This window comes from Amblyomma maculatum, chromosome 8 (assembly GCF_055883805.1).
Source record: "Amblyomma maculatum isolate TAMU_Amacu chromosome 8, ASM5588380v1, whole genome shotgun sequence".
Lineage (NCBI taxonomy): Eukaryota > Metazoa > Arthropoda > Arachnida > Ixodida > Ixodidae > Amblyomma > Amblyomma maculatum.
Window position 1 is genome coordinate 118,210,252 of NC_139351.1, and position 21,530 is coordinate 118,231,781.

Here is a 21,530-nt window from a genome sequence, read left to right on the forward strand (position 1 = left end):
TTAATAATTTCTTTATTCATCCTCATATATCCGACTGATGGCCTGAGGCAATAAATGCTGTTACAAAAGAAAAAAAAAAAGTAAAAATCCGTTTACCTGCGCGAAATTCAACGCTGTGCGCGCGCGGTTGTTCCGACGCGAGCGGCGCGCACTTCGCGGTGACTTCGACACCGTTCATGTTCTAAACATGACCACGGCCGGTCTCAATGCGCACGCTCCCTCCCCGCGCGGGGAGCGCGCGCACTGAGACCGGCCGTGACATGACCCTTCTCGAACAGGCGGTGTCCTTTCGCCAGTATTGGTGTTCGGAAGTAGCTATGAAGGCATTTGATTGCCTTAAAACCTCAGAAAATGAGAGCCGAGATGCTTCCCGCCGTACAACGCGAATGCAACCCGACAGCGCCGGCCACCTCAGATTACTCGGCACCGCCGTTGGCGGCTCTGAACGCTGCGCTCCACTAGCGCCGCCTGGTCACTGCAGGTTGCCTAAAAGCACCAAAAAATGTTTCGACGCGTCCACGCAGCTCTGCCGGCCGCTGTGAGATTCTAGTAATTCCTCTCCTCCCTGCTGCGCTCAGCATGTGATGCTGGGTAGTGATCACTATATAGTGAACACGACCATCCGCACGTACAAGGTCAGGCGTCAAATTGGCGCAGCCAGGATTACAAACTGGCACAAGTTCAGGGAAGCGCAGGAGGAGGACCAAGGCGAGATCGAGGATCTTGATAAATGGTGCGGGGCGCTCCGGGAAAACAAGAAGAGATTTACGCCATAATTGTCACGCACAAATGAGGCACCGGAAATAGACGCCCATCTACTCCACTTGTGGGAAGCGATAATGGGACTGTTAAGAAGATGGAAGAAACAGAGGCACAATCGAAAGCTTAGGCTGAAGGTCGTGGAGATCACACAGAAGGCGGCGGAGTACGCCGAACAACTGGCGAGAGCCAACTGGGGCAAATTCTGCGACTCTCTGCAGGAGACACTCAGCACTTCAAAGACATGGCGAATCCTAAAGGCCATCATGGACCCCACCAAGACCAAGCGAGAGGGGCAGAAGTCGCTGGAGCGGTTGCTACACACATTCCCAGGCACGAAGGAAAATGTGATCAAGGCCGTCCACCACAAATGCTACAGAGTAGAGGATCCATCTACATACACAGAAAAGTACAAAGGGGACCCAAATCTGAAAATGGACGAGCCGATAACAGAGGAAGAAGTCTGGGCGGGAATGGCCAGAGCAACTCGAAACAAGGCGGCTGGCGACGACAAGATCATTAAGAATCGAGTAAAACAGCGCCAGGGGAGACGGAACACGTGAACGACAGACACAGCGCATGTGTCTGTCGTTCACGTGTTTTGTCTCCCCTAGCGCTGTTTTACTCGAATTTTAAGCATATACCAACCAGCCCGCATTTGCCCTCTTCTGGAAGATCATTAAAGTCATAATTCGGAACATGAGCAACGGTAATATCAAGGCAGTGGCAGAATTCATGAACAAGCATTGGGAAGCAGGAACAGTGCCAGCGCAGTGGAAACACTCGGTGGTCATCATGATCCTGCTGATAGCTGCAAAATTCATGATAGCTGCAAAATTACTTGAAGGAGGACACATATAATTGGTTTCAGGGAAAAGCTATCAACCCAGAACGTTCTCCTGCAGATCAAAGATCGGCAAAACACTTGGTTTTGGCAGTGGTCATTAAAGGTACATTTGATAATATTATTCACAAGGAGATCTTGGACGGTCAGGCAGACACGAATTGTGGAACCAGAGCCAACGAGTATGTTCAGAGCTTTCTGAGTAACCGGACGGCCGAAATCAAGATTGGTAACGTAAAAACAAAGACCTTCTCCCCTCCGAACAAAGGGACGCCTCAAGGAGCAGTCATTTTGCCCACGCTCTTCAACATGGCAATGAGTGGCTTGGCGAGGCGCCTCGAGAAGGTGGAGGGCATACAGCACGCTATATACGCGGGTGACGTCACCATCAGGACGACCACAGGACCAATTGGGGAGAAATAAGCAAAATTGCAAGAAGTAGCATCTGTGATAGAAGAATATCTAATACAGATGGGCTTAGTGCTCATCAGGGAAATCGGAACTGATCAGATTCTGGCGAGGGAAGGGCAACCGCTCTGTTCCAACAGACCAAGGTCATAAGCTGGAGATCCGGCTATAAGGAGAGACCGTGCCCGAAAAGACAACCGTGAGGATCCCGGGGATGTGGCTCCAATCGAACCAAATGTGCCAACACACTCTTAATTTGCTTAAAACCTCGACCTGGCAGGTCGTCCGAATGATAGCGCGGGTGACAGCAAAAAGATGGGGATGAAGGAGCCGGACACTCTCAAACTGATCCGGAGCCTCGTCATTAGCAGAGTAGCGTACGCTCTACCCTACTTCAGTATGTCCAAAGGAGAGGAAGACAGAGCGGACGCCATCGTCTAAATGGCGATCAAGACCGCACTCAAGCTCCCCAAGAACACGCCAAACTACAAGCTGGCAGCTCTAGGTGGGTCTACACAATGCAATACACGAATTGGCAGAAGCCCAGGTCAAGCCGCAGCTGAACAGACTTCTGCAAACGAGGACCGGAAGACTGGTGCTGGAAAGGCTGGGGTACAGCACACACCTACAGGCTGATAACGGGACAACTGAGGTAGCGCCGGAAGTCAGAAATTGGTACCGAGTTCAGCCCATACCATGAAACATGGGCCTCCGCCTACACCCGGGAAGGAGGCAGGCGAGGGCAGAGTATTATGAGAAAACATTTGGCCAACAAGTCACGTAAAGGTTCACTGATGCAGCTTATAAGAAACCAATGCAAAGAGAGCGGTAGCCACGGTCACGGACTGCGAGGGCCACGAGGTAATTAGCGACTTGATCCAAAACTGTACGGTCACCGAAGCAAAAGTGGCTATCGCACTGGCCATTAGACCGGGAAGAGAAACGGGGGAGAGTCTGACGATACTGTCGGATTCTCAATCCGCATGCAGAAATTTTTATCGGGGAAAGATATCTAACAGCACACCAAATCCTAACTTCCACAAGCAAGCCAACAGAACTATACACTCAAACATTAGTGTGGATTCCGGGACACGCAGAGATCACGGGGAATTCGTACGCGGACAGGGTAGCCCGAGGACATACAACCTACCGTGCGCTAAACAGTCTCGCGGCGAAGGACGTGATTCTGCTTGACCCCGACTACACCATAATACTACAGCACTACAGAGGCTTGCGGAAAGTGTATATGGAGTCACATAAGAAGCTCAGCAACGAGGAGGCCATAGGTCCGAGGCGGCTACATACGGGCACTTTCATTAATTTAGATATAACACACAAGATGCATCCCACGACATTCAGAGACGAATGCCCATGGTGCGGGAGGGCCTCTACCCTGTACCACATAACGTGGGAATGCAGTGCACATCAGATACAAACAATTCCAAATCCGAATGAAAGGCAGTGGGAGGCTTTGCTGGTCAGCTGTGACCTGGAGGCTCAGCTTTACCTGTTCACAAGAGCTCGCAAGCTGGCAAAAACCAATGGTGCCCTGGACTGAGGGCGCCAACCGCTGGTCAGCCTCAGCTGAAAAAGATCCCCATGTATTTAATAAAGTTTCACTCACTCACTCACTCACTCACTCACTCACTCACTCACTCACTCACTCACTCACTCACTCACTCACTCACTCACTCACTCACTCACTCACTCACTCACTCACTCACTCACTCACTCACTCACTCACTCACTCACTCACTCACTCACTCACTCACTCACTCACTCACTCACTCACTCACTCACTCACTCACTCACTCACTCACTCACTCACTCACTCACTCACTCACTCACTCACTCACTCACTCACTCACTCACTCACTCACTCACTCACTCACTCACTCACTCACTCACTCACTCACTCACTCACTCACTCACTCACTCACTCACTCACTCACTCACTCACTCACTCACTCACTCACTCACTCACTCACTCACTCACTCACTCACTCACTCACTCACTCACTCACTCACTCACTCACTCACTCTAAACGATTACAGATTCTGCCGACACGAGCCAAGCAGCTGACCAGCCAGTTAGACAATGGAGAAACCGACGTACCGACTTAGTGGTTGTGCGAGTTGCGCATTTATTTCACCTTTGTAGTATTTCAGCTTGACAAGAGGTTACCGATAATTTTTTTTAAGGTTAATTTTAACGAGCAGACGATATCGAATTTTGAAAAGACCGCGCTACTTTCTCACTTTCCGTGGCAATTCGCTATCGGTTAGTTTCGGTTGCGTACTGTACTTATAGGTAACGTCAGTTTTTAATTATTCTAAAACTCTTATAGATATTTATTGGATTATAAAAAAAATGCACGCTGTATTGTTCTATTTTGTCACTAATGTTTTCTAAGTTCAATGCAAAATCGAAACGGTCAAGCCTAGTCAAGCCAATCCTAATAAAATGAGGCGCTCATTTCTGAACGAGTCATTTTTCGCGATTGCATTAAAAAAAGATTGCTGTAATTCTGCGCCCTTGGGTCAGCCCAACGCCGGAAGTCGAAAATTTATGGCTTGACCTTTAATCTTGACAGAATGGAGAAAGCAAGACCAAGTAAGACGCGTTTGCATAGCTTTCATGTTGTTTACAAAGACGTGATCTGTGCAACTATCCAATCCTGTGTATCACATATTAAATCACGGCGCGGTTTTGGAAGGGCCTAGGCTGCAACGCCCAAGAAAGCATATTATATCGTTGACTGCAGTCTGCAGACGAATTATGCTTTGTCAAGCTTGCCCATATGTTAGCGATGGTATTTGATAGTGCTTTGCTGCGTTTCTAGCTCATGCGGTTTAGTGTCCCAAAGTGTCCCAAAGCAATTCGGACTATGAGAGACGCTGTATGGGAGGGCTCCGGATAATTTCGACCAAATGAGGTTCATTAGCATGCGCCGACATCACACAATACACGGGCGCCTTGTGTTTTCCCTTCATCGAAACGCAACCGCCGTGGTCGGCATCGAACCCGGGCCCCTCGGCACAGCAGTCGGCGCCACTGAGCCTCCGCGTCTGGGCTATTAATAATGTGCCCGATAATGGAAATTCGGCGAAGATATCATGGCCCGTCAAGTGCAAAAGTGAATCACATCCTTCCGGATTAGGCACTGTTGAATACGCTAGAAAAATTAAGTTTTGAATCCCGAGTTCGAAAATAAACGTTCTTTCGAGCAAGAGCGTTTATTTCTTACAGTTTCAATCCGACTTGCCACAGAAAATATATAGCAGGTAGTTTCTGCTGCATACGGTGGTGATGCCGATGGCGCAAAACTGGGAAAAAAGAAATAGCGTTCAAAAATTGTTGCTTTTATCGAAAACGCAAAAACTGGAATTTGTGTGCTCCGCTTTTTTTTAGCTACGTGTCCAGCAAAGGCCCCCAGACGATCATCTTGACAGCAGATTAATAGATGGAGGTAATAAATAGGCACATGACAAGGGGTGCTGAAGAAAGCTGAGTATTTTGTTATCAAACTTGAAGGGAGCACGAAAGCAAACAAGCTACAGTTCCCGTTAAGTACCCTCTTCTTAGACCTCATAAGAGCTCAGTCCGACCCTCATAGCAGTGGTTATAATGTAAGAATTGTCGGTTGTGCCATACGCTGGTGTTTCTGATGCAGTTTTGTTATGAGAAAATGGATATTTCAACCCCCACTATAAAACCACTGCTGAGAAGATTCCCTTGACCAATCCCTTTATGCCATGAGACAATAAACAAAAGCAAACTTGTGCATGGTTTACTGTAAAGTAGACAAGCGGACAGATTTTGGATTCTGCAATGTAGATTGCGCTGAGTGTCAGGTTCCATTTTTGCTACAATTTTATTAACCTGGTTGAGATGCAGTAACCATGGCAATATCGGCTAGCTTCAGATTACCTGACAGATTGTGCTGGCTTTGGCAACACTGGCATAGAATATACTCAGTGCTGCTTTGCATTAAAGCTCTTTCCATAGCCAGAAAGCCACTGTGTTGTGAAACATTTGACTTGTAGGGTGACAGATTTGCCGCTTTCCCCTTCCCATGCATGTGAGAAGAAAAAGAGGTGAGGCTAGAATGAAGTCAATCGCAGTATGTCTTAGTGACAGGCGAAATCCACCACGCGGCAGAAACTATCTGCATCATGGGCAATGTAGAAACAGTGCTGGTTTCACTCAACGTGCTGCAGTGAAATTGTTCTCCTTTGATAACTTTATTGTGGTTCCTGTTTCTTGGCTGAGCTTTCAAAGAGCCGGAACCTCGCACATGCACTGACATTTGATTTCAATGTCATTTAATGTATCAATGTATCTTTTCACTGTGTCTTCTGTCAGTCAGCTGGATGGTGTTTTCTGCCTGCAGGTTACACATATGCCAAGCGAATCATGAAACAGATGGGTTGGACAGAAGGCAAAGGACTGGGCAAGAATGAGGATGGCATAGTTGGCCTCATTGAGGTAAAAATGCAGGCAGGTACTAAAGGTAAGCTGTCTCGCTTGCAGCAGTAACAAGCAAGCAAGCAGTGTATTGTCATTTGCTGTCATTTCAGTGTACTAGCACTAAAGCTCCCATTCACCAATTTCGTCAATATCTGTGTGGCTGCGTGCATTCTTGAACCCTTCGGTACAAGGTGCGAACTTGGACAGCACTTTTAAGATGGGAATCAAACCCGCCGGTACTTATAGATTCAAGTCAAATTCGCTACTCTTAGGCATGGAAGCCATAAACATGGGTTGCACTTTTGAGATGGGGATCAAATCTACCGGGAACCTTGGACCCAAAGTTAGACTTGCCACTTTTAGGCCATGCAGGCAGGACAGGAATGAACAGCACACAGTGAGCCGGGACAAGAAAAGGTACGGCGAGACAATGACAGCGCTCGTGCGTCTCGTCGTTCGTTTTCTTCTGTCCTCGTCCATTGCAAGCTGTTCATTCCTGCTAGGCTGCACCAACATACCCAAATAGCCACGATAGTGAACATGCAGGCAGATTTATATGCCTTTGTTAAAGTGGGGCTTCAAGTCTTATGTCTGGTAATGTTTTACATAATTTCGTAGATTATGACTGTATGGTAATGAGTATGTTCGACCCGAAACTGAGATCGAAATGTTAGCACACTTAATTCACACTTGGTGTTAGCGCGCTAAATCGGCCGTCATTCTTTTTGTTAAATGATCCAGGCATCAGCGTTTCGGTCCCCCCTTTGTAATGGTTTTATTAATCATTATTAGCACAGAAGTAACTGTACTGGGTTTAGGCAGTGCTAAAAACATCTCATATAGTCATTGTGCTGGTATGTGCAGTAGTGAGCTCTTGTTAAAATAGCCGAGAGACTGAAGTCCAACATCACGCTTTGGGGTGGCTGCAGCTACCTCAACACAAAGATAACTGGAGATCACTAGGGAAGGCCTTTGTCCTGTGGCAACTTGATTATAAGCTAATAAGGATTATAAGAATGAAGCTCAAAATTGTATTGCCACAAAGAGCTCTGACATTACACCATTACAAGCAGCACGAAACGCAATTAACTGCCTTCAGATTTTTCACATTTTCCACGATCTAATTTCATTGGTGATTTTGAATCACTGCTGTCAAAATGAGCGTGGTCTTTCTATGGATGCAACTGTGGTCAAACAAGGTGTCAGGATTGCCTTTTAGGCAGTAGGTTGCCACGGGCTGAGCAATGCTGGCAATTGCACCTAAAAATATTTTATGTGGGCTATTGGTGTTATAGACAGGCCCAGTTTCTGGGAAAAAGTTTTGTAGAAAGTGTGAAAGGTTCATGTTCAAGTTGTTTTTACCTTTGATGATGGCAGGTTACCACCTGTCATGTTGCATGTTCACGAGGCCAGGCATTTCAGACATCTGGCCCCAAAAGCCTTTTTGTGCAACTTGCTTGGCCGTAATGGTTTCTCGCTTTGCATTGCGGTTGTCAGGCCAGTAACAATTTTTTTTTTTTTTTCACCTGTATCACATTTGTTTACCAGTTTTCATGGTTTAACACCATTTTACCTTACAAGTCAGCATTTAAAACATTGCATTTAAAAATTTCAGATTAGTAATCACCTATTTCAGTGCTATCCAAATGGTCCCAGACAATCACGAGGGATGTACTGCCACCTTGCAATTTTCCTTTTGGCCCATAAGGGACAAAAAATTGAAAAGGCAGCTTCCGTATCGAGACGACTTTGACTCCTATCTTAGGGAGTTTAGTCATACTATGTCTTTTGTACCATTTGGATTCAAGAAACATGCCTCGAATAAATCTGAGCTGCACATCTGACGGTGAAATTGTAACTTGTACAGACTTGTAGCAGCACACATTTATAATTGCTTTGCTCCAGGCATCGGTTTCAGTGACAACGATGAGCAGTTGGCCAAATGTGAGAAGCATTCCAATAGGCACTTCAATGGCCTGAAGAGTGGATACCCAATGGGCAGAGAGAAGAAACAGAGAAGGGCGAGAGAGCGAAAATTCAAGCTTGATGGCCATGCCCAGTGAGTACCACTTCTGAAGCAGCATCAAGCGGTGATAAAGATTGGGGGTAATTTTTAGGCATTTTGAATAGATGCCATGTGAGGGGGGAGGAGGTGCTTTGTGTTTGTATTAGATAATGACAAAATTATTTTTTCCGTCCTTTTCAGTACCGGTAAACAGGTGAACACTAATCTGAACCATCAGCCAGCTATGCACCAGAAGAAATGGAGGAAAAAGAAGAAGAAAAGGAAGGGTGATGCCATAATGAAGACAGTGCCATCAGAATCACTGCAAAAGCAAAGGCAGGCCACTATAATACAAGGAGGAGACTGCTTAGCGTGATTCCGTTCTCTCAATGGTAGGGTCCCGCAACTCCTTTCTCCTCACTGGTTGTCTCTCAGCAGGTTAAAACAGCGATTGTTGCTGAGAGGTGTCTCTGAACGCAACCTAAAGGTAACATACACTCACTGAAGACGGGAAATGATTGCGGTGGAGGCAATTGTATAGTGTAATCGTCATACTGTCACCTCATCACTCTGTTCACGGCTGATTTTGCAGCTATTAAGAATCAAAAACATCACATTATGCGACCTAAAGGGGAACGCACACCAGGGAAGATACGAGTAATTTATTTTATTGTTGTGAATTGTAAAAGAAAGAAAATTGCACTCAGAGAATTTGAACATATGTTTTGAGTGCTGAGGTAAGTAGTATTGATCCACTTCGTCACAAAAGCGACGGGAACGGTGGGCTTTAAATGCGTTCTTATTAATTTTGACAATATTTCCGCTATTTGTCGCCAGGTGACGCTGCTCAGAGGACCCTACCATTGAGAGAACAGAACCACGTGTTTGCCTGTGTTCTTGTTATGTGATGATGATGATGACAAAATTCAATTTTCTTGGTTCTTTTCAGTAGCTGTGAGCAATTAGACACTACCTCAAGCCAGCAGGCAGATCCAAACAGGAAAGCATCAAGGAAAAAGAAGAGGGGTGATGCCAATATGACCTTGCCAGCGGAGTGTCCACAAGAGCAGGGGCAGGCCACTATAATGCAAGACAATGTTTTCATATTTTGGTTTGGTTTGGTTTGTGGGGTTTAACGTCCCAAAGCGACTCAGGCTATGAGAGACGCCGTAGTGGAGGAATTCGGAAATTTCGACCACCTGGGGTTCTTTAACGTACACTGACATCGCACAGCACACGGGCGCCTTGCTTTTTGCCTCCATCGAAAAGTGACCGCCAAGGCCGGGATTCGATCCCACGTCCTTGGGCACAGTAGTCGAGCGCCGTAACCACTGCACCACCCCGGTGGGGCGTTTTCATATTTTGTGTTCTTGTTAATAAAGAAGGTGGCTGATACGAAAATGAATACATAACCATCACACAAGCAGCAGCAGGAAATGTTAATGTGAAAAGGAATCGCTTCAACTGCATCGTATATGTTTTAAGCACCCACGCAAAATTATGCCGGAAATAAGAATTGGAGTTCACATTGAGTTCCGTGCTCTGTAGAGACAAAGCTATGCTGACCATGTATTTAAACCAGCAATGTATTAGTGTGAGGAGCTAGATGTGGACCTTGATATCTTCTTGCAAGTTTAAATGAGCCTGATAACAATGGGAAAATAGTAGCCTTTTTCAAATGTGGCAATTCTGACTACTGCAATGGGAGATTTGAATGCTGTGATGCCTCAATGTATGTGCACCCTGTAGGTTTTGTTCTCACTCTAATATTTTATCTGCATAAAAGATTTGATTCAGCATCTTCCGCATTCCCTCACTATTGGCTTGGGAAATGAAAGCAGCAGGTGACAAGAAAGCTAGCAGGTTTTCCAAGTAAATTAACTCAAGCATAGAGAGCCTGTCCCTGCATGCATCTAACACAAGATGCTGCGCTGCCTGTTCAGGAACACCCACTGTGGGTAGATGTCACAAAATTCCCAGATTGGTCGAAAGTGGTCAAGTGGCCTCACGATGTCACAAGCCCTGCCGACCAATTGGAATTCCCATCTTGTAGTTGAGTGGTCTGGCAGATACAGATGTAGCAGTACGTAGGTGACATAACAGGATGCTGCAGTGTTTTAACGTTATCCCAAGTGTTACATTCTCAACTAAACAGCATTACAAATTGCCTCCAAAGAAAGAAAAGCAATCTCATTGACTTGAGGAAAGTGATCGAGCAGAATCGAACTGCTGCCCTTAGGAACGTCAGGACTCGAGCGTGCTACGTCTGCACCGCTGAAGAGGGCTTGTTCAGCGAATTAATTTAGAGGCCTTATACGACCACCTCGTACTGTGGCAGCAACCACACATCGCATGACAGCAACACCTCAGTAAAAATTAAGTCCTCTGATTGGCTATGCTAAGCAGCCCTTCAAAGTAACACCACCACTAAGTATTACTAATTAGCACTGCTAATTACAACTAAGTTCATTACTTATAATGTCCATACTGCACTGCTATTGCATCAAATCTTGAGGATACTTAAGCACCCTCATATTTTTCTTTTTAATGTGGACCATACGTGCAGAAAGATTAACCCAATAAACATGGCAAAATGTATTGCTTTGCTGCTGCTTTTCTGCTGGATGCATTTTTTATGTCTCTTCTCTGTCACGATTAGTTTCTAATATTGTGCCGTTTCCTTTTTAGACAGCATGCGCTTGTTTTAATGTGAGCCTCTTGCTATTGCATTCCGTGTAGGGCTGTGGATTCTGTAAAACCATGACTCGGCACCATTCTGTTAGGGAAGAGGAAAGTGAACAAGTTAACAGAAAGTTAAAATTTCTGTTCGTTCAGAAGTACAGTGAGGCAGGAGGAAGAGTTTATGAGCACCACGCACCAAACAATATGATGAAAGCTGTGCAGGACGTGCGCAACACTGGAAAGGAGGCCGAAAGTTAATTTTTTGCTTTAATTCCACCTACGTTCAACTTCAGCATGCTGATGCGCACATCAGGACATTTATTTACTTTGTCGGGCTGCAGTTCTGATTTAGCTTGCACTTGTAGAGTAATCATTGGTCAAATGAGGATGTTTCCTTTTGTTTTAGAGATGCAGCGCATTCTTGACAGGCAGTTAACAAAGTTCAATTTCCTTGGTTCTTTCCAGCAGCATGCAACGGTTGGATGTTGCTTCAAGAAAAGAGGAGAGTTCCAACAAGAATCTGCAGAGAACAACAGATAACTGTGCCATAAAGAGGGTGTTGCCAGAAGAGGCACCCTCTGGCGGGAACGGAGGCGAGCCCCAGCCCTGGCAAGTCGGCCATAGCTTCCAGTGTGGGTACAGGATGCCGCCAGTGGACTACGAAACGGCCACAGCAATGGCTTGCTGGGTTCTAGACACAGTAGATAGAACCGCAGATGAAATCACCCTGAGCACAGCGTGCTACCTCACCAAAGAAGAATATGCGGAGCTGCTTGCAAATCACATCTACAAACAGCACCGCACTACCAATTGGATGCAGATTCCTGGATATGCCTCCAAGCTTTGGCGGGACAAATGTATTTCCCTCATGACATCCACTCTGAGGAAGACAGTGCAGCCTGGGAGGGACTTGGTATTCTCATCTGGTGAGAAGACAGCAGAAGCAGAAACTGTGATGATGCAAGCTCTCAGTGCAGATAGTGATAACCTTTGACGCTGTTACTATGGGAGGGGTGGATATTTTGGAGTGTTTTCAATGTTTTAATAGTATCGAACAGATTGCCAGTTGCGGGTGCACTTTGTGGCATGGCATCAACAAACTTCGCACCTAAGCGCATTCCAAAGTGCTGCAGTTCTAGGTCAATGACCTTTGTGTTTTCATTGCATGGAGCAAATTTTTAATTGGCTCGTGTGGTACTGCATTTAGGTTTTCTCACCCTGCACCTTCACAAGTTCAAAGTGCTTGTATATGATGCATTGCTTTTCTTCTTTGGTCTTAGAGATGCAAACACGAGAATAAAGGATTCCAAATGATTGTTGACTTAGCATAAACATACCTTAAACTTGAGGAATAATGCTTCTGTTAGCGACATGTGTGGTGTTCTTGCACTTGGGTTGTTTGGAAAGTTGTTTTATTGTAAGGACTGCAGTGAATCATAATGTCGCTGTAATTGTTTTGAACTCTACATACCATGCCTGCTATTTCCAGCTTTCTTTTCTACACAGATTAAGTTAGATGCGCAGCTTTGAGCTGGAAACATGACAACAAATATTTTGCTGGCAAGTGGCAAGGTATGGAAGTATAACATCATGTGGTTGGTCTGCTGCTGACGTCCATGACTATTTTGCACATGCAAGAATGGTTTGGTTTATTTAATAGGGTTAAATTTCCCCAAGTGAAATTGGTTATGAGGGACGGCATAGTGGAGGGCTGTCCACCTGAAGTTAACGTGCACTGACATTGCACAATACACATGTGCCTTGCTTTTTGCCTCTCTGAAAAGCTGCTACCAGGCCATAGAGGGAGAATGCATTTAATATTGAAGAAAAACCATGAAGCAGGAATTGCAGGTTATTTATTCCTGGCATGGCCTTATGCAAAACTTGTGACATCATAACTGTTGTTCACCTGTTGAAACAAACCAAAACAGCATTTGGAAATGAAATTCGATTAGAAATCTCATGGCTACAGGTTGATATCACATGGTGATTCAGGTACAGCAATGCCTTATGCATCATTAACCGGAATAAGACATGCAGCCGAAATTCGTCATCTGCACCCTTCAAGAAGTACCTTACTAAAGTTCGTTGCTTTTAAAAGCAGCTAGATTTAGCCATCAAATAGTTAAATTGGAAACACTGACTGCAACAGTGTGGCCAAAAATATTGTACACTATGTTTTCATTAGAGTATGATTCCTGTGAGCAATCTTCCAGTATGTCTCCTGCATCTAGTGGTTGGCCTCTAGTGGCTGGTCCTTAGACCTTGCTCTGACAAATGTGCAATAAAATAATGTTTCCGCAATGTTTGGAGAAATCAATACGTATCTGCGAGCGTAAATAAAATCGGTGTATTCACATTTTTACAGCCTGTACCACAGTTGCATGCTGGGAAACACACGGTCGAGACAGCAGCGAGAAATACGAACAACAGGTTCGCCACTTTCCAAGGATACGTATAATTTACAACCAGAACAAATCACTTTACTAAAAGCTCTTGGGTGGGAGCAGGAGTCTGGAAGGGGAGCATTCAAGTGCATGTGTTCAGCCGAAGACCTCTTGCGAAGCGTATGTCATGTACAGGAAGCCGTCTTCATCCCGTTCTTGGGCGTATATGTCGCCAATAGTTGCTGACACGGGTGCCATGTTGTTCTGGTTGATGAGGAGGAAGAACGCCTGGCTCGGGTGCAGCTCCAGGCGTCTCCTGCGGTGAAGGCATGGTGTTGTAAATAAGAAATGCATAGAAAAGAAAAATGACCGTATAAACTCGTTAAGCAAAGCCTTTACAGTCACCGCCTTTCTTAAGCACGCAGTTCATTTTACCTCTCACCAACTCTGCGAGCACCCAAATGCAAGGCTCTTTATTACTTGTTCCTTCATTGAATCTCCCCTGAATGCTGAATAAGCCAGTTTCCAAGATTAGCAGCTTTATTGACAGAAATGTAAGGCTGTGTTGCATGGCTGTTATCATGTCACTGCTGCATTTAGTGCTTCACTAACAGAATATGAGGGATTCTCATTAACAAAAATAAGATATACACGGTTGATTGTCTTGTAATCATAACATAGCACAGGGCAATAAAACGGATGAAGCTCTGCTATTATAATATGGCTCCTTCAAAGCAGGATACAGACAACAAAGCATCCACTGGACTGGCTTTTGTTTACAGATCAGACATCACGTGGCATCTAATCACTTTTGGACTATAAGATGCCGGCTAATGTAACACTACAATGGCTACTAGCATGGCGAAGGTCGTGTGCATGCCTAATCTGCTTATCATCACCTGCTCCAACATTCACCTTTGTTGCACGTGGCAAGTAGATCAGGACTTTCACCCACAGGTATGTTACAAAACAAATGTATTAGTGAGAATTCCAGGCTGCAGCTGCTGTTTTTGGCCACTACTTGGATGTCTAAATGTTCCCATAACACAGAAGCTGCCATTCTTTCAGGTCACCCTTTAATGCCCAGAAATTAGCAGCACACCATTTGCATGACAAGTATGGAGCTTCCATACAAAGTCTGATCTTGGACCACAGCGATGGCCTAGTGGTTTGAGCAGCCACCTTGCATATGGGACCGTGTTTAAAGAAAAAAAAAAAATTTGAATGCTGCTGAACCGAATATTGAGCGAATGCAATAGCTGCGGGTGACCGAGCATTCTTCTAATTCTTCTTCTTCCCCAACCCACACATAAAGCCCCGCTTTAACCAAGCAGTATGAATGTGCCTTAGTGGCCTAGAGGGGTAACGAAATGCCAAGGTCCTGGCAGGCTGCTTCTAACATAAGCGTCCCATGTGAAACGAGAGACCCAAGTTGGCAGCTCCTGCCAGCGCAAATATAAAGCCCCTCTTTAATCAAGCCGTGTGAACGTGCCTTATTGGGCTCTAGGAGTAACGTGAATGCCAGGGTACTGGAAGGCTGATTCTGACACAACCGTCCCATGTGAAACGAGAGACCCAAGTTGGCAGCTCCTGCCAGCTTGGGGTCGTCTAAAGGTCAAAGGTCAATGGTGGTCACCGCCGTTCCACGCTGAAGGCTCAAACTGCGAGCAGTATTGCTTTCGCAATAAAAAATACCTCCGTGTTGTGGCTCCCTAAGCCAAGCAGCACCATAAAAATCTACCATTATGACCACCAGCGCCGACATTAAGAAGTATGATGTGAACATGCTTTCAGCACACAACGGTTTCCGATCGCAGCATCTGGCCTCACTGAGTGAGATGCATGATGACAAAGGAGGTGTGAAGGTGCGACCTTCAACCACTATACAACAGCTCATCTCATCTTGTTACAAATGTTTCAGGGAAAATAGAGTGTTCTGCAGGGTTAAGAGCTGTTCATTCTTTCTGGGCCTTTGAGTTGCTTCAAGGCCTTTAATTTGGTCTTTCTAAAACTCAAGACTGTGCCTGAAAATTTTACGTTAATTCCCTAAACTGCCGCTGTCCATTTCGGTAAAGAAGGAGTGAACAAAAATAAAAGTAAAACAGAATGACAAGCAAGTATATTAACACGAAGTATGAATGTACTATTGCGTTCAATATGAGTTGCAACGCGTGCCAAGTGACCGAATTGTGGTTCTAACTGCATTTAAAATGTGCTGCACACAGGGCATTCAATTACACCAAATATTAAATTGTCTTCGTTCGCCCTTTCCACTGCTGGTCATACTGAGTACAATAGTACATCTTATTTTGTCCATTCAGTACACAGACACATTCATGAACGAAAAAAAAAAAAAAATTGTAAAAAGCAGTGCAAAGGTTCAGCAAATGTGTATTTACATGCTCTACTGACAAGATGCAACCTGCCTTTCATAAGATCAGCAGGGGCAGCTGATCTATTACACTTGTCAACCTTATCAAAGACAAATCCAGCAACCATTCTCTGGCCTATTTATTATTAATAAATATCATTGTGTTGCCAAAGCAGTGAGTCATTACCATTTCATACCTCAATGCAGTCAACTGAGTTCTTTTATTCAGACCTTTTTTTTCCCCCATAAAGGATTTGCTGTGCTGCCCCCATTCCAGCCAATCTAAAACAAATAGAGCAGATGCAGCTTGTAGAGGGCTGCCAAGACAAAGAAAGTTATGGCGGCAACGGGTACTGGAATGCATTTGGCTGGGTTCAGTTCAGTGCCATGTCAACCTGCTTTGCAGAAAAGAGGTTTGAGGAGTGAGGATCATATGGAAGACTACTTGTGGCCTGCCTGCTGGGTGTGCATGCAAATGGCCTTCCTGCTGGAAGGCTGTTAATGAGCTATTTTTGCTCCGCTCACGGTCAGCGGAGTTCAGACACCACCTAGCATTTATACTCTGAGCCACAGCTGACTGAAATCCGCCTTTTTCACAAGGCTGTTCCCTGGTTGAAAACGAACCCCCAGCCCCAGCTGCACATGCGCAGTTCCTGGCCTCTGCGATCAATGCAGTGGGAGCTGATCTCAAGGGCCATGTGCAGTTTACATTAGTGTGAGGCGTATGCGACAGATGGCGACACTTGTCAAGTACAGACATCGCCATTTTGCAGGCAGCTGCGTCTCCTAACGACGTTTTCAACCGTAGCAGACAAACTTTCAACCACTCCCAGGGGGCGCTACATCTTGTGAAAAAGGCGGATTGTGCTTGTGTGTGTTTTTATGTCTTGCTGCTGTTTCTGAAGTTTATGTAAAACCAGGAAAGCATGACCGACTTTGCACAATGCTGGGCAAACTAATTTAAGAAAGCATTCTGGTGTCAAAGGACAGGCTTGGACAGGGGCTCTCGGCAGAGAGTTGGAGGAGAGAAAGACCGGACTGGGTCACGCTTTACGCTGACCTTGACCTGGAAAACTATGAACCGCTTATGCATAGTGCGAGTTAGGCTGGTCAAGCAGGACAGGGTATCGTAAAAGGCGAGCTCTAGCCAGACGTTCTCAATTGTTGTGAATGATGGCAACCACTGTGGTTGACTTGCGAAGTGTTTTAAATAGCTTACACATAGACCAAGTTGTATACTGTGCAAAGAGGTAAGTCTACACCTCACCTCCTCCCAGCAATGTGTTGCCCCGTCTCTCAAACAGGACCCACCACCAAATGGGACTGACACTAGAAGTCCAACTTATCCCTTCCAGGTCCAACTTATCCCTTCCAGCATGGAGGTCTGAGTACTAGTCACTAGTTTATGTGTTCACTGAGACATTTGCTGCTCTGCCGTAATCTGTAAGTGCGAGTGGAATTGGGGTGTTCCTATGACTCAAACCAGCAGAGATGTGTTACGATTTTGCGAGTATGACTGCTAACATCATGATGAACTTTACCTAACTCTGATAGAAAATGGTGCTGAAAAACATTCCGAGGGCACTGTAGAATCTACACTGCAGAAATGTGAAAACTTTTCACATTTCGGTTTTCATTTCGGTTTTTTTAGGCATTTAGGTTTTCACATATACCCACTGCAGAGGCCTTCGCTCTGCAGTGGGTATAGTCAGGCTGATGACGATGATGATGAAGGTTGCTGGTGTACACGGTGCATCACGTTTGCTTTCATTACCATTATCAACTAAATGCACCATCATTATCATTGCTAACGTCGTCATTTTCATTGTCACAAATTGCATCATCATTTTCATCGCTACTATCATCTACATGGTAGACAAGAAAAATTACGATGTGTGTTTCATAATTTCGGGCATGGTGCAATTGGTTAAAACGCTCGGCTGGGGATCCAAATGATGGAGGTTTGACTCCCGGTGAAGACTGGATTTATTTATTAACGTGAAAGCGTTACCTCAGTATGTTCACAGATTTCTGTCCGCAGACCGCGTACACAAAATCGTGTCCACAGCAGTTGCGGGTAATTGAAAGTGGTAGAGGTTAATGAGTGGTATCAATTGATAGAGGCTGACATAGTATTGCTGCAGAAAAAATAATTAAGTCAATAAGTTAATTAGGTAATTAATTAGAATAGCTGGTTCACAGGAAAGGAAAGGAGCAGTATCTGCCACACTTGTTCTGTGGACACTTGAACCCCACAGTAAGGGAAGGGAGGAAGGTGGGAGTGAAAGCGGAAAGAGAGAAACGGGTGCTGTAGTGGATATGACGTCAAGAATGCGACGTCACGCAACCGGAAGTAGAGCCGAAAAAGGGCATAGGAAGGGATTGGCCCGCAATTTGAAAGTACCAAGACTAAAATGGGCAAACAAGAAGTGAATTAAGCTACTAGAAGCAACCAACAGCAGCATCTGTGCTTTCGCATTACTCCAATGTAGATTCTGCAGTGCTCTTCAATTTTTTATTTTTGACTATTTTCCTTGCGGGAGACTGGCTGATGATGTCACAATCTCACAGTATCCCGTGGAATCTCGCAAAGTATGACACTTCTCGTGGCCAGACGGACAGGGTCATTATGGTTGCGAATATGAGCCATTAAAGCCTTTTGCCTTAATAAATTATTTTGAGCACACTGGAGCACAACTCCACCCTTCTTTATTACTGCAAAGAAACTGTTGCACACTGCAGGTTACAATATAAATTGGCTGTATATGGCTGTTATTTACAAAACTGATACTTTGAACTGAAAGTTTTCTAAGTTTATTAAAAATCACATTCAAAAAAGCAGGAACCATCATAAACCCTCAAATGCCATCAGACAAACTCCTGTTTGTCAATATAACATCCATCCACATGTCAGCGTGCACTACAAATGGTGTACAAGCTGGCATTCTTTAAAGTTTACCCTTTGCTACTGATAAAATTACAGCACATAGACTGAGTGTGCAGTACTTCGCACCACTGCTGCTGTAATAACTTGTGGCTGTATCTAGTTTCACAAAACATACAACATAGCAATGGGCAAGGGGTCATTTCAATGGTGTCCAACTTGCTTTAGTGCAGGTCCTCATAATTAGCGCACACCTTTCAGTATACTAACCTGAGGTGCATCAAGCAGGAGTTTTCAGAACAAACATGAGCACAATCGACATCATGCAAATGCATGAATAAATACACTGAAAAAAAAAAAAAAAAAGTACAAAATTTGCTCTATTTTGTGAGCGCTCAAAACATAAGTGCTGCACTATAAAACCTAAATTTAAATTTCTTGAGGCTATGTCGTGCACAGGTTATCACACTGTCCCAATCAAGGTCACAATAATAACAGTGACCAAGTGCAGTACTTGTGTCAAACTACACATCAAGGCTGAGTTACATGTCCGCGAAAACTAAAGCGAACGCGACGGCGGCACGCGTTGCGCGAACAAAAATGTGTCACTTGGCTCGTCGCTCGTATCTGCCGAAATAGAAAATTTCGCTCGTTCGCCTGGAAGTAAACGTACGTCGCTGCCGCTCATTTCGCACGTTCTTTATTTTGCTGTGTCGCATTGTGATTGTGCACTACCGCGTAAATTTTTCACTTTGTGCGAACAATGGTGAATAGCCAAGGATTCAAAGAACGTCTATTGCAACTGAAACAAAGGGTCACATGAGTACTCGTACAGACTACAGTGCAAGTTAACACACATTCGATACGGTTTGTTGTACGGTGCTGTCGCAAAATAATAACTCTTGCAATCGTTATGACTGTTGTTGCATTTGGCGATAGTTTTGCGGTGTACTAAGCCACTATGCCAACCACACAACCTACACAGAGCGTCGTGGCCGTTTCGCTCGGTTCGCGCTGTTACGTGCATGCATCTTCCCCAGTAGGCGACGGAGCGAACCATGATCGCTTTCGCCGCGCCGCTTTGACGCGTCGCTCACTTTATCGCTCACATGTAACTCTCACTTTAAGCTAACAGCACGTTTCTATAACCTTTCAATCAGCATTGGCATCATGCTGACTGGAAGCTTACAGGAATTTGCAGCATCGTACGAGGGTCGTTTCAAACTTCTGGACTGAGTGCCACGGTGGCTGGCACCTCGTAAAAAAATTCTGCACGCTGAAATAACAATACTTGGCCCTCGCAGCTGAAGAAGAGACGACTCTGTGCAGTGTGGTAAACACTGAAACGTACGTCTTTAGACACGGGCATCAGACTACAGGGTTGTAAGGCGTATTTTGACGGAACTGTTCAATATAAACTTCAGTGTTTATATAGAAGGCATACCTGATAATCTTTACCAGCTCGGCCATGGCGATGTGATCTGGCACCAAGTACTTTGTTTTATCGATGATAGGCAGCTGTTTCTCTCCCGGGTATCGCTCAATGATGACCTATCGGAGAAAAAAAAAAAAAAAAACATGAGCGTCAAATCACACAATGTTACACTGTACAGAGATATGAGCGGTTCGAGCAACTTACGGGAACTTTGTTGGGGTGCTCCTCGCGTATTGCGTCCACATCCTTTTTTCGCTGAACTGCAATGGAAAACTGCCGCAGTTAGTCGAAAGAAGGCCAGTAAAAAAATAAGGGCGGCGCACGTAATCAAAGCGTCACAGCGAGAACGCAGTGCGGCACCGCCAGAACGCCTAAAAAGTGTTGCGAAATGCAACAGTCGTGCACACACAACGATTGATAAATATTGATTTTTTTTTTTAAGTGAAAACAAAACTTTCCCTTGGTTACACGAATGTTTGCACGGAAGCTTAAAGTACCAGAAGAAATGAGCTCAGTAGTTAAGTGACAGTGCCACAGTCCTTATCGAATCTAACCGTCCGCGCATGAGTCAGTAAGTACGCGTTGCCTCGGTGACAATACGCTTATAAACTTCCCCCGTCGCTGGGGCATCAACAAGTCAAAACAAAGGCCAAATAGGCGAAGACTATAAGTAAGCTTGCGAAACACAGCTTTGCAATTCGAATTAAGCATCACATGGTATGTGCGGTGGTGAAACCTTTGTTGTCAAGAGCACAGTTGACAGCGAGGCTGCCATATACTCACGGAAATTGCGCCGTTCCTTGAACATCCTATGCCTGTGAGCAGCGATGTCGCCTTCCACGAGTCTACTCATGTTCGTCCAAGATCCCCTAAGAGCCAATTTTAGTTTGCAGCGAAACAGCCAAGCGCAAACTGCCTAACTGGATCAGACACAACTCTGCGCACACGCAGCAAAGACGATAAAAATGACAACCGTCAGAATAAGTGTTGCCCGTTATTTTGAAAGCAATAAAAGCAAATGCATGATGATGATAATGTTACAAATCGGTATAAGTGCTTGCTTTTGGGACAATTTTTATCTATAAAAATACTGCAGTTTTTTAAATTTAAGCAAATGCCATTAACAAAAACGCTAATGGTTGGTCTAGTCAATACAAACCCTCGATTGCGGCTGTGCGACTTTCATTTGAGGCAACCGAGCATGATCGCTCCATACTCGCTGATGTGAAAGTTTTCCATGGGTTCTCCATGGGGTTCTCACATGCGTGCTGCAGAAGTCGAGCA

General features: G+C 45.0%; 2 protein-coding genes across 5 annotated transcripts; one reads left to right on the forward strand and one right to left on the reverse strand.

Annotated features, from left to right (window-relative positions):
* The first annotated feature begins 4,465 nt into the window (after nt 1–4,465).
* Nucleotides 4,466–13,530, forward strand: LOC146182301 (uncharacterized). Of its 4 annotated transcripts, none has more exons than XM_084577393.1 (6): nt 4,466–4,625; nt 6,406–6,525; nt 8,388–8,541; nt 8,689–8,823; nt 9,437–9,574; nt 11,635–13,530. In XM_084577393.1, the coding sequence occupies exons 1-6, from the start codon at nt 4,607–4,609 to the stop codon at nt 12,161–12,163; spliced, it is 1,095 nt and encodes a 364-aa protein (XP_084433519.1). In that variant the 5' UTR covers nt 4,466–4,606; the 3' UTR covers nt 12,164–13,530. The 4 variants fall into 4 exon arrangements, with proteins under 4 accessions (XP_084433519.1, XP_084433520.1, XP_084433522.1 ...); XM_084577394.1 differs by having other exon boundaries at nt 11,638–13,530; XM_084577396.1 differs by having other exon boundaries at nt 9,440–9,574.
* A 73-nt stretch (nt 13,531–13,603) lies between these two features.
* On the reverse strand, nt 13,604–21,227 carry LOC146182302 (microtubule-associated protein 1 light chain 3 alpha-like). The gene is made up of 4 exons (XM_084577398.1): nt 21,030–21,227; nt 20,451–20,506; nt 20,256–20,362; nt 13,604–13,872 (listed from the first exon to the last, which is right to left on the reverse strand). The coding sequence occupies exons 1-4, from the start codon at nt 21,097–21,099 to the stop codon at nt 13,713–13,715; spliced, it is 393 nt and encodes a 130-aa protein (XP_084433524.1). The 5' UTR covers nt 21,100–21,227; the 3' UTR covers nt 13,604–13,712.
* Between the last annotated feature and the right edge of the window lie 303 nt (nt 21,228–21,530).